Here is a 16,133-nt window from a genome sequence, read left to right on the forward strand (position 1 = left end):
ACACTGTTTTCTGAAAAATCAAATTATTTTCAAATTAAGTTGTTGTGAAGTGGACAAATGTTCTCCAGTCAGATGTCTTGTAAAAAAATCATCACAGACATTGAAACACTTTATTTAATAAAGTGTTGTTTTATTTACGACATTTATATAAATTTGGGAAAACATGAGTTCAGCTTCGACAGTGACATCAAACCGAGGTCGCTGTCTTCGCCTATAAAGAGCTGCAGGGTTAGACTTGGCCTCACCACAACCCTACAGGACTGTGCGCATGGACAAAGAAGACATTATCTGTGGTTTCTATCAGGGTAAAACTTTACAGATGTTCATCTTTTTAAACTTTTGCCTCTTTTAGGTGAAGTAAAGCCATACACATAATCAGTGATGAGCTTTTTGGGAGGTAAAACTAAGCGTCTGTTGGCCGTCTTACTGTCTTATTGGGCCTTGCATATGGATATGGCATCACCATGGAAAGTAAAAAAAAAAATCTTTGAAGCTTTAAAATGTTTGGCTCAGTCTGGAAGCATTGTTGTAAATTTACATATCTGGAAGCGAAACCGACAAAAAAAAAGAAAATCTGGGGCCATCTTTTGAAATGAATTTTTCAACCCCATTAACACATGGGTATGCGCTGGCAACAGGCATTTGTGCTGCGCGCAGTCTCGCAGTGTTGCACTGTACTTAACTGTGCGTCTCACTGCAGATGAACATGCCTGAGCAGTGAGATCATGAGCACCGGGAGAGGTGGCATAATCAAATCTGGCACTCCCGACCCCGGCACAGGCTTCATATGTTCCACATTAGCAATTCACAAACCTCTGGAGCAGGCCCCAGCAGCTCTTTACTTACTCCGCCTTACTCACTTATGACAGTCTGTCACTGGCTCATTGTGGTCTCGCAGCAGAGCACCGACGACAAGTGCCCTGTTTATGTAGGAACGCTTCGTCCTCGGCTGTGGGTGACGCTTTGTTAAAGAATCAGTCAGCCGTCATCAGAATGGAGAAGGAAGGGAGGAGACAGAACTCAGACCGGTGAGAGTGCAAGAAAAGAGAACAGAAACCAACAAACTCCAAATGACATGCCTGGCTCTCAAAGTATCGCTGAAGGTCCCAGAGCAGCGCAAGGATCCATCTTGGTGAAACTTCCGTCGGAAAGGAGATTAACCAGTAAGCACAAATGATGTGCTTTCGTCTTTATCCTCCCCCTTCTTTGAAATTATTCAAGTGTCCAATAAAGGACAAAGCAATTATCATACTCCTGTGTAATGAAGCGGAAGCTGGCTTTTGGTCCTGAGCTCTGCCTGTTTATGTTAAATTGGAATTAATGAGCTTGGTCAAAGTTTGCCCCTAATTGCTCTTTCATTAGTGCCCATTTGTAATCATGTTACAATGACTTCCAGGTCCCTTCAGGATCTTTTTGGGGGAAGTAGTGACACTGCTCCACTCAAGAGATGCTCTATTGGTCATTGAATAGTATCACAACTCATCTAATGAAGGGGTGGCATCCGATATTGCAATTTTGAGATATCCTTTCGTTTGTTATAATTGTATAATTGTTTTTCCATGGGAAACCACGTTTTAATGGTTATGCACTAGCAGTGCCTGTGACGTATCTCTATATCTTCCATATTTTTGTGTTTGCTTTGACCAATGTTTTGTTAAATCTTGCGAGACGTGCAGTAATTGCAAATACATTATCGCTTTGTAAGAGTTTCCAGTCACTAAGTTGAGTATAACCCAAACTAAACCGCCCTTGTTAGGAACTGCTGTGGTACGTGGCTGCAGAGGAATGGTTAAAAAGTGTGATACGTGTGCCTTCCAGCTGTATTCTGAATTGCAGGATGAAAATACCCATTGAATATCCAGGAGAGCAGGGGCAATTTAGTCCCGGAGTAAACAGTAAGAGGTCCCTGCAGGAAACATTGGAGATGGATTGCCGGATGGAGTCTCTCCCCCTCTCTCATTAGCCCCCTTCTTTGTGACCGTAGACTTTCCCTCCAGTGACACAGGCCTGTTTGCCTTGTTAATGGAGAACTGCGATGGTGTAAAAGAGGTGTTGGATTCTATTTGGATAGCACGATGGTAAAGTAAACTCCTGAGGTGATTTTAAGTAAACTTTGGTGGAATAGATGTGCCCTGCTGCAGTGTCGAGGGCCACATTGAGAGGGGTGAGAAGAGAGGGAAAGAGTGATGAGGACTGAATGATAAAAGGTCCAGTCTCGGTGCGGGGATGTGCTGAGTGAGGGGCTTTGGAGACATAAACACAAGGGAGATCTGGGTAACTCATAGGGGAGTTTCAGATGAAGGTACGGAGGTTATGGGAGCAAAGGGGACGGAGTCTGCTTGACATGACAAAGATTTGTATAAAGTTTTTGCAGTGTGGGCAGTGATCAGTGAGATCAGAGTACGCAAATGTTTTCACTCCTGTGGAGCTACAATGCGCTCACGCAAAAGGTTCATTTCAGGCTATGACAGCCGGGAGCCCTTAGACTCAGAGCGGAGCCGCGGACAGTAAACAAAGCAGATTCCACTCTTGTTCAAGCCCATCCATCCATCCCAGCATCCCTTCATCCCACCCTCCCCGAGCAGCTCAGGAGTCAGCCGAGCCAAGACTGCGTCATCAGGAGGAAACCATCAAACAGACCGAGGCAGAGTAGACAGATACTTGCCAGAGCTGTACAGAGGAGGTTTACCACTTATCTCGACACTTGTGTAAACAGGATAAAACTCCCCATTTGGTTTTTGAAAGTTTTTCTTAACTTGTTTATGCATTACAAAGCAAACTCACACTCTGCAACTGCTCGACCATCGATCGGTGGTTACGTTTTTGATGAGGGAAATTCAGTACGGTACGGCACAATATTCGAGAGGCCTTTGCGTTGTGGTAAGCACACCTGAAAGGTGCTGGGGGATCAACACCTGCCGAGTCATTTAGCTTTTTCTTGGCACTGTCAGGAACACTTGTAGAGCTGTCGGGCTCCCCGCCGTTTAGCCATCTGCCCACTTTTGGCACATGCTTGCAAATGTTTACAACCGCAGCTGAAAAAAAAGTCCCTGAGGCTTGCCATGTGGAAGTATGCAGATGTTCACACATGCTTTGCCTCAGGGTGGTGATGCATCTGATGATATGAATAAGTGATTCATTTTACAGAGAAAGTGTTTAAGTTTTTTCTTCATCCACTCCCCAAGCAAATATCCGTTTCACTCTCAGGTAAGCAAAAAGAGACTGCAGTGATGCTCTGACCGAGTGTTTAAATCCAAGCCTGTTGGTGGAGCCATTTTATGGGTAAAAAAAATAGAGAAATGCTCAGAAGCACATATTATGCAAATGTTTTAATGTTTTATCTGGAGTGGAAGAGAAAATAAGACGCTGCTCACTGGCAGCTGTGACAAAACACTGTTACGGAAAAGAATGTTTTTGTCCTCATTTTGCACATTTCATTGGTTGTACTTAAATGTTATCCTTCACACAAAACCCTATTATGCTTGGTGCTTTGAGAAATGTTGGCGGCCCTCCCGTTTGTTTTGAGTCATATCAGCCTTAAAACATTTACAAAGACTTCCTCGGCCAACATTTCAGAGCAGTATCGCTTTCTGGTTAATGAGGTCCTAATCTGGGCGGGTCTGTTCAGAGATGGCTATCGGCCAGAGCCTTTCATTACGATGCTATTTAGATGAATGGAGAGTAGAATTCTGACAAAATCTCTACTAATTTTTATTTGTTCTTGTTCACTGCAGCTGCACCGCAGTTCTTCCCTACCTTCCATCCTCCTGTCCCGATTGATGACAGACACACCCAGGGACGCTACATCTACGATCCTTCCCCCGTGCCACCTCTTCATGTGTAAGTTACACCCCTTGTACTCATTGAAATGCTACAGGCCAGATGCATCAGTTGCCTCAGTGGCTCCTCGTTACAGACCGAACCTCCTTCTGCCCACGGGCATGGAGTCGCCCGCCTCATGGGTGCAGGGCGTCTCTATTTGCCTTTTAGGATCAAAGGCCGCAAGCATGTACATGTGCAACATGAGCCACATGTCAGAGACACGCAGATGAACATGTGTCAGAGACATGGAAATGAGAGCAGGGCAAGAGGGAGCCTGGGAGCGGGTGATTCTCAGAAGACCACTGATCAACCCTTGTCAAGTGAAGGAAGCAGCTGACATGGACCCAACTCTGACAGACACAGATGGTCTCCAGAGGACTGTACTCAGTTAACAGTGATCAAATATAGCAAAAAAAAAGCTAGCATTGTCCAAAGCTAACTAGTGTAATTGAACTAACAGTTTTAATTGACATGCTAGCCCCAACCCTAACCTTGCAAGTATGGATAATTCAGGTCTGGAAACTTGAATGAAGGGGTACCTTTTAAAGCAACAACTGCCACTCATTCGATCCCATGGTTGGTATGAGCAGGGGAACTCTAATTACGGTGGTCTCGTGTTTCCACACCGCGCTCCTGATCGTGCCGGCCAGGTCAGCGTGGAACTTCAAAGCATTCCCTGAGCTCGCACACTCCGGTACACCCCTCCCGCTGTTTTCCCTCCACACTCTGCTTCTTTCCTTCATTCTCATTCACTCCATCATTTGTATTCCCAAACACTGAGGGCCTTAACGAGATGTTCCATCGTCCTCGCAGTGCTTGTTTCCTACGTCGCGAGACACGGAGGAAGCGATCACAGCCCGGCGAGGACAAATTGAATGGGGCAGCTACTTGGGCCGCATTATGTTTGATATTCTTCATCATTATCGGCTCCCCCCTTCTCGTCCTCAAGAGTCATATCTCTCCCTTGCTGATGTGCCACTAAGCGTAATGAATTTTTTATGTCCCCCCACCTCCAGCCCACCCTACCTCTCAGCCCCTCATCTCCAGCTCAGGGGCTGCTGCAGAGGGAAAAAAGAGAAGAAGGGAGGTTGGGGAGGGGTGAGGGAATAAAAAAGGAGGTGATTGATGCCCAATGTCACTGTAAACAAAATGGCAAATATAATTTAGCATTTAGCTTATGCGGAGATAATGGGGCAAGCGCACGAAGGCGACACAGGCATGAACAAACAGCCTGGCTTGTTATCCGTCAGAAATACTTTGGTGCGATGTGGCGCACAGGTTAGGGAGGGTAGCGTGGAAAGAAATGATGGGGAGGGGGGGACTCGAAGCCAGGGAATTGAATTAAGGGAGAGAAGTTACGCCGGTGTCTTCAGTCACTCTGACCAGACAAGAGTTATCTGTGTGCTCCGTTGGCTGTCACTGGAGACACTGGCACACTCCGCCTCGCTACTTATGGACTATTTATCCAAGACATTAACCATAGCTGCCTAATATGACATGCTATGCTGAGGGAAACTATTTGTCAATATTACAAGACCTCTTCTAAATCAAGCCTTTGAACTCGCTGTCACAAGTTTTCCACGAGCACACACGGGATCGTGCAAAAACTACTGGACTTTTGGAAGTCGCAACATGGAAATTAATTGCGGCATATTCAGCCAGTCCCTGTGCATTCCATCACACGTTTTACTGCACACGAACAATCCAGCTTTCTGTATTTTTATCCTAGGTTAATTAGCTGGCGGTAGAGCGGTACAGCAAGCATGATATAATGCGTGAACCTGGGTTCTGAAGGGGAATTAGCCTTGAATTCACTTCCAGGTTTTGCTGTGCGCAAGTTTTAGCTCCGTTCAAACTTTAGAAATTAGAAGAAAAAAAAACCTCATTGTGGAAAAGTGATGCATTCTGCTCCGTATGTTGCTTGTCACCAGGCCGAGCAAATAGGGGCCGTCAACGTATAGCTGTCGCTCCGGGGAAATAAAAGGAGGCGGCTTATGGAGAAATATTGAATTGTTTTAAGACAAGTTCTCCTCAGTGAGCAGAATTAATCGTTATTAGCCCTCTCAAAGATATGCCTAAGTACACAGGGACTATTATTGCAGTACTTCCCCATGCAGCCTCTCATTACGGCCTGTAATTACAGTTGGGTTGGCCCTGCGGCAGTTCCATCAATCCAACCAGCTTCCCCCCACTGCCGCTGCTCGCACGAGCCAGCCACCACTGGGCATCTGTGGCCGGAGAAAAAAATGTCGCTAACGCCCCGGTAACTTGTTTCCTCTTCGACACAGTGACACATCCAACATCCGAATGTGGCAAATGAACAGGATCATATCCTATTACTGCGACGGGCCTAATTGAAACATGTTTATTTATGGCCCCCGTTTTCAGACGAGGCACGGGGTTGTTAGCGCGGCTAACGGGCGCCTGCAATATAAGGCAGTAGAATTAAATTAAAAGCGCATAAAATGAAATATGCTCCATATTAGCTGTTTGACACTTAATTTGCCTTCAAATGAGCAGAGGAAATCACAAATTAACTGTCCTTTGTTTTTTTTTTCCCTCCTCACCTCTATTAGGCAAAGGAGAGCGCAATTACAGACAGGCTAATCGTTTAGTTTATGAATTCTTGCGGGGACGGCACCAACGTGCCATTCAATATTAAAGCCCCAGGGTCGGAGGGGGGGAAGGGGGCGGTCCTTTTTTAAACAGTCTAAAGCAAACCAAACATGCCTCTTCTGAGTTCACCAAACTTAACCAGTTTTGTTGTAAAGATCAGGAAAAGAGTGTTTCCTGCTTTTTCCTGTTTTTCCCTGCATGCCTTTGGTGTGGAAACCTGCTCCAGAGAGGATACTTCCTACTTAAATAAACACATTGATGGTTGAAGAGCAGGCTCTCAACGGGAGCTCCGGTCCCCTTTGCCACCACCATTGTGCAGGACTGGCTTAATGGGAGTTAAGGGGGGAGAGGTCTGGGGCGAGGAGAAGAGACCGTTCCTTTCATTCTAGCTTTATTGCCTGAGCTGCGGTACACAGCAAAACAAAACAGCCCTCTCACAGAAGCTCAGCACCGGCCCTCAGTCACCCGGAGACCGCCTGGAACAAACAGGGGTATTCTTTACAAGTCAATTATCAGCATTGGGGGTTTTACTCCGCTGTCCCTGGCCCCCGTGTTGTGAATGAGCCCCACTAAAACAACCAGGCACTCGTAACAGTCAAGCAATTGACTCACCACCTTTGGCGTAGTTGCGGAACGTAGATTTCGGAAAGAACGAGTCAATGCGGAGTCCATTCAGGAGTTCATAAAGGTGCAACACAAAATGGAGGAGTTTGACTTTGATTCGGGTTGAGTTTGCACATTTAATGTGGCCGAAATGTTACTTTAGACGTAATCTTATCACTTTTCTTTGCGTTCAAAGGTGATCGTAAAGTCGACGAAGTTTGGATCGCCTAATTTAGAGCCAAAATCTCAGTGATTCCACACAACACTTCCCCCTCGATGTCCCCGGAGTTTCCTCTAAGACGGTTTCTGCGTATTTACATAAACTGTTGTCAGAGCGCCCAATCTGGGCATAGAGAGGCGGCGCAGCGCTTAGCATAAAGACCGCCGTCTTATCTCCGCAGCTCCTTCCGGATGGGACGGGATGGAGTGCCGCGGCACGGAGCACGGACTCATAATGCAAAAACAGCGAGAGACAAAAGAGATTTAGCGTGGACGCGTTTTTAAGACGAGCGTGCACTTTTATCGGCGGCGCGTCGCGCTCCAAGTTCCGCCAGAGTCGGCGGTCGGCCTCGGCGTTCCCATTTGAATATGGTCTAGACCGGAACGTGAAGCAGGGCCATAAATTACATTAGGAATTGATGATTGTTTCATAATCTCATCTGATCGCTCCTGTCCAGATACGCCGGCCGTCACCGCCCAGAGAAGAAGGCCACTTTTTCATCCTCCTCTCTGACTGTCCAAAACGCGTTCTGTGTGACTCCATAGGTCACCCCCTAGCTGATTTCCCCTCCCTGCCTGCTTCACCCCTCGTCTTTAATACTTCCTCTATGGAGTGAGACGGTGGGGGACAGGCGGCGGCGCGGTCGCTGGCTTCATGATTAATGGTGTTTATTCTTGACAGAAGCCTCCTTTATTTATCTGCATTGCAGTTTCACTGATACTATCAGTCACCTGAATGAAAAATATTCAGTCATACCAATTTTGCAGTATAATTGAGTAGAGTCACTTCCTTTCAGCTTCCTCCCCACCCCTCGCCTTCTCCTCTCCCACTCTATCTGGCAGCCTTATCATCGCCACAGTAATTTTCGTGCAGCGTTGTTTGATATGGAGAGGCCGGCTTTAGCCGCATTTGACATAAAGCCTCTTCAATTTTCACTGGAGGAAGCGAAGAAGGAAAAAAAAAAAAAAAAAAGTTGTGCACCACTCTGAAAATGTGGCGAAAGTATCTCAAGCCGCCCCTTTTTTCCCCTCTACTGAGGCAATTTCAGGATTTAGAGAGAAAGGAGATAAATGCCGAAGCAGAAATGTGGGAAGATTGAAGTGATGGTATCTATTTTTTTGTAATACACCCTAAATATGCATTGTTGCCTTTTTTCCATGCAGCACATGCACAGGACTGTGGCCTTTTACGTATTTTGGGGATAATTTGAGCACATTCGAGCAGGTGGGGTGGATGTTTGACAGGGTCTGAAGGTTTTAGAGCCCCGATTTGTCCCCAATTACAAGTGGATTATTATCATTTTCACTGCCATCGACAGAAATTATTCTCACCTCAAGTTTGAATTTCTTCTTTTTTCTATGTGTTCTTTTTAATCCGTGTAAATCTGGTGTTGTTCAGCGTCATGTTTCCTGTTCTTTGTGTTCAGCGTTTGTAGCCTCATTATTCGCTAAACATCCTTTGAAAAATGCCGTTTGATAAAAAAAAGGGGGGGAAATGCATTAATCTCTAATACGAGGGCTGTGAATTTGCACATGTAACACATTAGTGGATCTGATTCTCTGTGCTGCAGCCGTGCCCCCCCCCACTAACACACACACCAACACACACTTCATATGTTTGAGATCTCAATTTGTAGCTCTCCCATGGAGCACAATGGAAAATCAGGTCTGAGGGGAAGAGATAACAGGCAGGTGCCAACAGCTCTGCGCTAATGTGTGTGTGTGTGTGTGCGTGTGTGTGTGTGTGTGTGTGTGTGTGTGTGTGTGTGTGTGTGTGTCTTCATGTTTTCACGGTTTTATTTTTAGATTTCGCTGCCATTTGATGCCTTTAATTTCTATCCAAACACAGTATTTTTTCATGTTTGTTTAGGTTAGAACAAAAGTTAGCCTACCTTTAATATATGTAAATTTGACGGTCTTTACTGGAATGTCTCCTCCATGAGCCCCCCCCACCCCCTTATTGCCTTAGCGAACCAGAGCTTCTTCTGATTGGCCGGAGGAATGATGGGTGCCGCCTCGCGTCTGAAACGGCCGTGGCGCCTGGCGTCCGCCTCACCTCACAAAAAGGAGCCGTCACGTTTACCTTTTATAGGAAACGCTGATCTTTACAGGGTGCACGTTTCAATTCATAGGTGGTGAAATGTTCAAGTCCGTTTGTGTCACAGAAAGGTGGAATTTCCATTACTCTGATCTCCGGGCTGCGGGGCTCCAGACCCCCCGATCCCACTCTGGGGGCCAGTTACAGCGAGTAACGAGGACAAGGGAACAGGGCCATAAATCCTCCCCGGCTCTCCGCGCTATTCCCTTCCTTCCTTTCCTCCCTCTCTTGCCTTCGCGTCCATCTTTCCTACTCAAGCCTTCAGCGCGTGATTTACGCAACGCAAGCGTGTGAAATATCGGCGCATTTTTAAAATGCCTTTAGTCCGGTTTAACTTCTGCTAAAGACCCTTCCAGCGAGGAAACCGGTGCGTCGGCTCCCTCCCGGCCTCGGCATAAACCTCCGTATCTTCCAAATCGGGGGAATTTCTCTCTCTTTACACTCTCCCAACCAGTGAAAATTAATTCCTATGGCATAAAGCGATTGTATTGTCTGAGCCCTTCCTTATCTCCCTCATCGGGTGTTGCGGTCATTACATCTGATAGCAGTTTCGTATCATAAAAGTATTTTTTTTGCCGTTTTGGAGGGAATATTGGCCCAGGCGGGGGCTGCACAGCTGCATTCGTAAGAAGAATGCAAGGATGGCAGGCGTTTTATTGTGCGTCTATCATCTCGCGGCTCTTTGTTAAAAGGTGGAACACATTTTTACAAACTGTCCAGATGTCTCAGACCGACCCTTTTTTTTAATATTCCTCTTATTTTACTAGATTTCGTGCTTTCATGTTTTGTCATTCCTAACAAAATCAATTTGAAAATGTGCAGAAACTGCACATAGGTCTGCGTGGAAGCTCCAGCGAGCCGGGCTTTGGCGCCGCCATGCTCTCCTCCAGCCTTCCCTGTGATTAAATATCAAGGAACTCCACTTGACATTTTATTAGTCCAACAAGATGGATGGAATGGCTGGGATAAAGTAGGCTGAGTCTGTTCACTTTCCCACCAGCAGTTGCCGTTCTTCTGTCCAGTTTTTCCTCTTCTGCTCCTCTACAAGAAGGAAGTATTAGAAAAACTTGATGGATTTTCTCCTGGAGGAAGGAGCCTTTCGGCGCTTTGAGGGAAATATTTTGTGTCTTGTACCTGATGCTCCTGCTCTCCCCTGTCTGCCCCCCCCCCCCAACTCCTCCTCCTCGTCTGTTGTTCTACCTCAGATCTCCGTCTGACGGATTAACCATCTCCAGCAGCGTCTCTGCTGTCTAGTAGTGCCACGCGTTGTTTGTGATTTGATCAGGACCATCCGCGCCGCTGCTCATTTCAGCAGCCCAGTGTGACGTGGATGACGCGGGGGGAGGGGGGGTGCACTCTGTGGCCCCGGGCCACACTCATTGTCTTCACCTGAAATGGGCCGCGCACCCGTGCTCATTACCGAGCTGGTCCGCGGGTAGAGCGGGCGGCTGAATCCTGTTTAGCTGCAGGCGCTAGCAGAGTCTTGGCGGCGGGGGCCTTGGAGAGGTGGCTTAGAGAGGAGCAGGGAAGACAGAAGCGCTTTCTCCGGGTTTTTAGAAGTTTAACTCTTCAGCAGCCAGGAGTCCAACTCATGTCTGCTCTGTAGCCTCGGGCAGGTCAGAGAAGCTGTATCTGGAAAAACAGGCTCACAGTGACGTTTGATAAGGAATTACATCATTTCACCTCAAAAGACTTGTGCATTATAAACCTCTAAACCTCTAAAGTTTGGTTTTAATTATTTTGTAATTCCTTTTAATCCTCTTTTTATTCCCTTTCCACTGTCTCCTCATTGTCCTGGTTTATGTCACCTGTGTCTAGTCCTTCTTCACCTGTCCTGTGAAGCCCTTTATTAAAGTACACTCACAATCTGGGGTTTATTTTTAAAACAGCAAAAATCTAAAGACAGCTAAAGGGAGCTTTAGACCCTCTTTCTTGCTCTCATGTCTGATTTGAGTCTCCTAGAAATTGCAGGGGGACCAAAACGGGCCGGCTCGTTTTGTGTAATTTCACTTTCATGTCTCCCTTCTCCTGCCGTAGCCTCTGTTGGTTTGTTTTCGTAGAGGTTCCTTATCTCGATGGGTGAAATTACAGTTAATTGCAGCCTGGAAAAAGAAGCCCCCTGCTGTGTGGAAAAGCCCGACAAAAACTTTTGAAAGGGGACTTGATGTGGAAGCGGGCCGAGCGGGCGAAAAGACCGTTTTTGATGGTTCTGAGGTGTGAGGAGCCTCTGATTTCAGAGGGTTCTGTTCTTCGGCTCCTCTGACACCTGCATGCTGACTGGCTGCTTGTTGGGAAACATTTGTTATCAGTCCAGTGGCGTGGAAGCAATCCGTGCCTGCAGCGAGGCACTGTGCACGTCTCCGGAACGAACAAGCGCGCTTTTTTTTTTTTTTCTTCTTCAGAGAGCGAGATCGGAGCGCTGCCGCGGTTTTCAGCTGCACACTATGGGAATGTCTGGCTCGGCTCTACAGGGATCCCACAGAGAGGGAATCCTGCTCCCTGTGACCATGAATAGAAAACCATCCCCGCCTCCTGAACCCACCCAGACCTTTGATGTCAAGGGGGGGTCACGCAGCCGCTGCGGCTCCACGGCACATAGTTGCCTCGGATGCCTGGCAACCTCGCCGCACCACGCCAGAGCCGCAGTCAGCTCCGCTCAGACGGAACAAGGACGAATGACCTCAGACGGCAAAGGCAACAAACTGAAACCACTGAGGCTCCTGCTCACGTGGTTCAGTGTCTTTGCAGAGGAAAAATTCTGAATTGAAGCACCAACAAATGGCCAAGATGGCTCAAAATTGACAAAACCCCCTGCAAAGTTGATCCCCAGTGCTGTGGCCAGAAGTCCCGCACCTGGCCCTCCATCTCTAGGTTGATGTGGGTCCCACAGCAGCTGCGATGGGTCCCCTAGTTTGATGTTATCTCAACCTGCAAGTCCGCAAATGCAAATGTGACTCGTGTCTTGAAGCCATCGGAAGGAACTTTGGTGGTAGAAGGTAAAGTTTCCCACCGAATTGTCATGAACCCTTAACGTCTTTCTGTCAACCTCGTCTTTGTCCCCCTGTCTCCCTCTGTTCTTGGGTCTCTGTTCCTCTGACCCTTTGATCTTCCTGAAAGGGTTCCGAGCTTTAAAGCGCTTCTGTTTCCGCTGTCAGGAGCCGCTCTCTTCCTCGCTTCTGGTTTAGGTTTTCAGCGTGGCGGCTGAGTTGCTGTTTTGGGGTGAGAAGGTTGGGTGGGGGGGGGGGGGGGGTCGGTGAGGTGGTGAGTTGAAGGTGTGTGATGCTGTCAACCAGTCAGGAAGACAACTGGGATGACCCAGTTCTCTCATCACGCTGAGCCCCTGCTGGCTGCAGAAATCTCTATAAACATGTCGCAACTTTAAGTTCCATTTTGCTCCTGTTTCAGAAGGCTGCCGCGCCGACGCCAAAACGACGCCTTCGCGGCCAAGTGAAGTCATCGGCGCGCGCCGAGAAAGCGACGTGACCTTGTTTCAGGGCGTGTTCACGCCCCGCGGAAGAAAACCCAACGCTTCGCTCTTGGCGAGCGCGTCCGCGGGTGTTTAAAATTCACAGACCGCCAAGTGTAAACAGGCGATTCGAAAAAGTCTCTGGCGAGTTCAAGTGACGCCACGTGAGAGCAAATGGCTTCCATGTGTCAGGAGCTCGCTCTTTCCTTGTGCCGCGGAGGGGTCTCCAAGAAGATGCTTTGATGTGATCTTAAATCAGGTGTACGTAAGACGCTGAGGCAGAGGACGAACATTCCTACACAGCCGTTGTCAGCAGAGGTCCTCTCACGCTCGTGATTGATGCGCGCAGGCAGATGGTGAAGCCATCACGACTGCGGGGCCGAACAGCGAAGGCCAGACGCTCGCCACACTCCTCCGAACCATCCATCTCTCCCCCCGTCCTCCCCAAATCCCCTCACACCTGCGCCTGCACCCCTTCTGATCTCCTCCTCTCCTCTCCTCTCCTGTAACTCTTCCCTGACCACCGATCCCTCCCCGTCTGTGTCGTCCCGCACGCCCTCCATCTTCTCCTCCGGACTACTGTTGGCTGCTTTCTCTCCCTCCTCTTTTCTTTTTACCCGCCAGCAGACTGGATAATAACCAGTCCCTGCAGGAATTTGAGGTTTCCAAACATAAATTCTCTGCAGGTTTTTCTTCTGTGAGATAATTCCATTGTAGTTTCCCTCTCAGAGCTTATTCAGAAGAACCTTTGCAGGAGTCAGAGATAGAGACACGCACGGGCGTTGCATCCAACAGTTGGGGATTCTGGTGTTGCACACATGCAGGATCCATTTTCCTGCCATCAGATGAGTAAAACTGTGCCAACCACACACTAGAAGAACTTTGCCGGTGCCGTCGACGGGAGCAGATAAACAGGTTTTACACTTTTTGATCAAATGTCTGAAACATCTGGCTTTTTTGGCTGCAACAAACCTTAAAAAAAAACCTGCAGGGACTCAATAACGCACCGGGAAACTGGCAGGCTACCAGTCTTAATGCTCTATTTTTCCTCTCATTTTGACCACTATTTTTTTTTCAATAGTCCCATTATTTCTCTGCTCTAAGTTAAAAACAAGGAAAGCGAAGGAACGTTGCCAGGGTCAGTGAGAGGAGCTCCAGCCAAGGCCTGACAGGGTTAATCAGTGTCCTGGCAGCCGGAGTTGGCGTCTGGCTCCCCTCGCGCGGGCCCGCGGAGCAGCAGATGAGGGAAAGACTCGTAAAAAATTATACCTTTCCCCCTGGGTTTTTATTTCCAAAATGTTTCAAATGTCACATGCGGTCATTCCGAGACACGGGAGTACTCCTGCCGTATAATTTGCCATTAAATAGAGACTCGCACATGCGGGAATTTGAAGAGTTTCCACGGTTACACTTGCGTTGAAAAATGTCAGGTGCAGGATGCGGCTGAAATGGGGTTTTCTTCTGCTTTCCGTGCACTTTTCCTTGGCGTCGCGCACGTGGCCATGTGACATCAAAGCGAGCGTTGCGCCGCAGCTGAGTTGTGATCGGCGCTAGTGAGGCGCGTAACTGTGGCACATGACCGGCTTATCAGGAACAAACTCTGGCGCCCACGTGTTTTGTTGCCCTCAGCATGATGTGTGTGTGAAGTGGGGGGGGGGGGGGGGGGGGGGGGGAGGGAGGGGGCTGGAGCATCGGACAGGAAGTGAGCTTGGACTAACTCTTGAACCCAGAACATCTTTCCAAATATAAATGTCAAAAGTGCCTCATAACTTGGGTTTGGCTCTCTCTCTCTGGTAGGAACTTTTAATCTGTCACCTTTATACTTTAATGACAGGGATCCCCACTAGGACCCCCCCCCCCCCTCACACACGCCTGCTTCGGCATCATTGAGACGCGCCGTCACACAAGCGCGAACCTTTAAAATCGTCTCTCCGGCCCCTTTGGGCTTATTACAGGAGCAAAAGACGAAGTTTGTGCTCGTGAACGGCGGCGTGCGCGTGATTTCCGCTCCTCGGTGCTCATTACTTGCCCTGGCCTGAGCTCTTTCATTAGGCCTCTGTGAGGAGGAGGAGGAGGAGGAGGGCCGGAAAGGCCAGTAGGGGATCAGAGGATGGGGCGGAGGCTGTAATTGGGCTTTTCCGCTCCCCTGGCCTTGCTCAAGGTCACGGCGAGACGAACCCTGCGCCAGACCTCTCACTCTTTCTCCATGTCTCATCACCTTTCTCCCTGTAAAACCCGCTCCTCCTCTACTCATCCGCTCCCTCTCCTGGGGTCCATTGTCACAGTAGACCGGTCCGCCGGGGAGCCGCGGAGAAGTAGAGGGGCTAATTCAGTCTAATCTCTCAGCCTCTTAATGTCTGGCTGATATGTGGATTTCTGCGCGTCCTCCGGGGACGGCCTTTGTGGTGAAGGCCATCATTACCAAGTTTCCGTACCCTCCGAGGCAATTATACGAAGGGAGACAAATGAGTTCAGCTCAAACTTTCGGAGTCTTCCCAACTTTGCTCGTCTGACACCATCAAACACTGTTTAGGCTCCGATACGCGAGCATTTCCCCTAAGTGCACGTCACGTGCGATTCCATGCAGCTCAAAGCCAAATATCGAGCTCGCCTGGTACTGACCAGTGGCTCTAACGTTCCCTCTGATTAAGACGCAGCGGTGAAAGCCGCCTTTGATCCGAGGAAATGTCTGCGTAGGGAGCTGCTGGAATGCGGCGCCGCGGCGAGCGAGCGCTACGCCCAGGCAACACGTGTTTGAGTAAACTGAGGAGACGTCGCTGCTTTCGATCCTAAAGACGCAGAATTGTAAAAATGTCCAGCTTTTTCTGAAGAGTCCTCTCTGAGAAACTGCCCTCCGTCTCCCCACAGGCCTCCTGCGCTGGCGGGAAGTCCGGCTTTCTCCGACATCTCCCTCATCCGGATATCGCCCCAGAGGAACCCCTCGGTGGGGGCGGAGTCGCCCTTTCACCCCCCGCACCCCTACATCAGCCCATACATGGACTACATCCGCTCGCTCCACAGCAGCCCCTCCATCTCTGTCCTGTCAGCCACCCGCGGCCTCAGCCCCGCAGATGGTGAGTAAAGTGAAACCGACCCCTGATGCGTGTCCGCACACATCTGCACCCCCCCGGTGGAGCGGGGGAGCGAATGATTAAGTCTCAGTAGACCCTTTTTGAAGCCGTATTTGGAATTGATTAGTGATCTTTGATTGCTATTAGCTACTATCTGTTTAATTCCTGGGTGAGATCAGAGGTCAGGAGAGAGGCAGCCAGATCCATCTCTATTAAGCCCCACAGTTTGGGGAGCTGT

The 16,133-nt window shown here is 48.6% G+C and overlaps 1 protein-coding gene across 1 annotated transcript in view; it reads left to right on the plus strand.

Moving 5' to 3' along the window:
• The window catches only part of gli3 (GLI family zinc finger 3), a 73,126-nt gene that overhangs the window by 37,953 nt on the left and 19,040 nt on the right, over positions 1-16,133 (plus strand). Inside the window, exons 4-5 of the mRNA XM_003968118.3 lie at positions 3,735-3,840; positions 15,693-15,898. Coding sequence (XP_003968167.2) covers positions 3,735-3,840; positions 15,693-15,898 — 312 coding nt within the window. The remainder of the gene's footprint in view (positions 1-3,734; positions 3,841-15,692; positions 15,899-16,133) is intronic.

Source organism: Takifugu rubripes, chromosome 10, assembly GCF_901000725.2.
Source record: "Takifugu rubripes chromosome 10, fTakRub1.2, whole genome shotgun sequence".
NCBI lineage: Eukaryota > Metazoa > Chordata > Actinopteri > Tetraodontiformes > Tetraodontidae > Takifugu > Takifugu rubripes.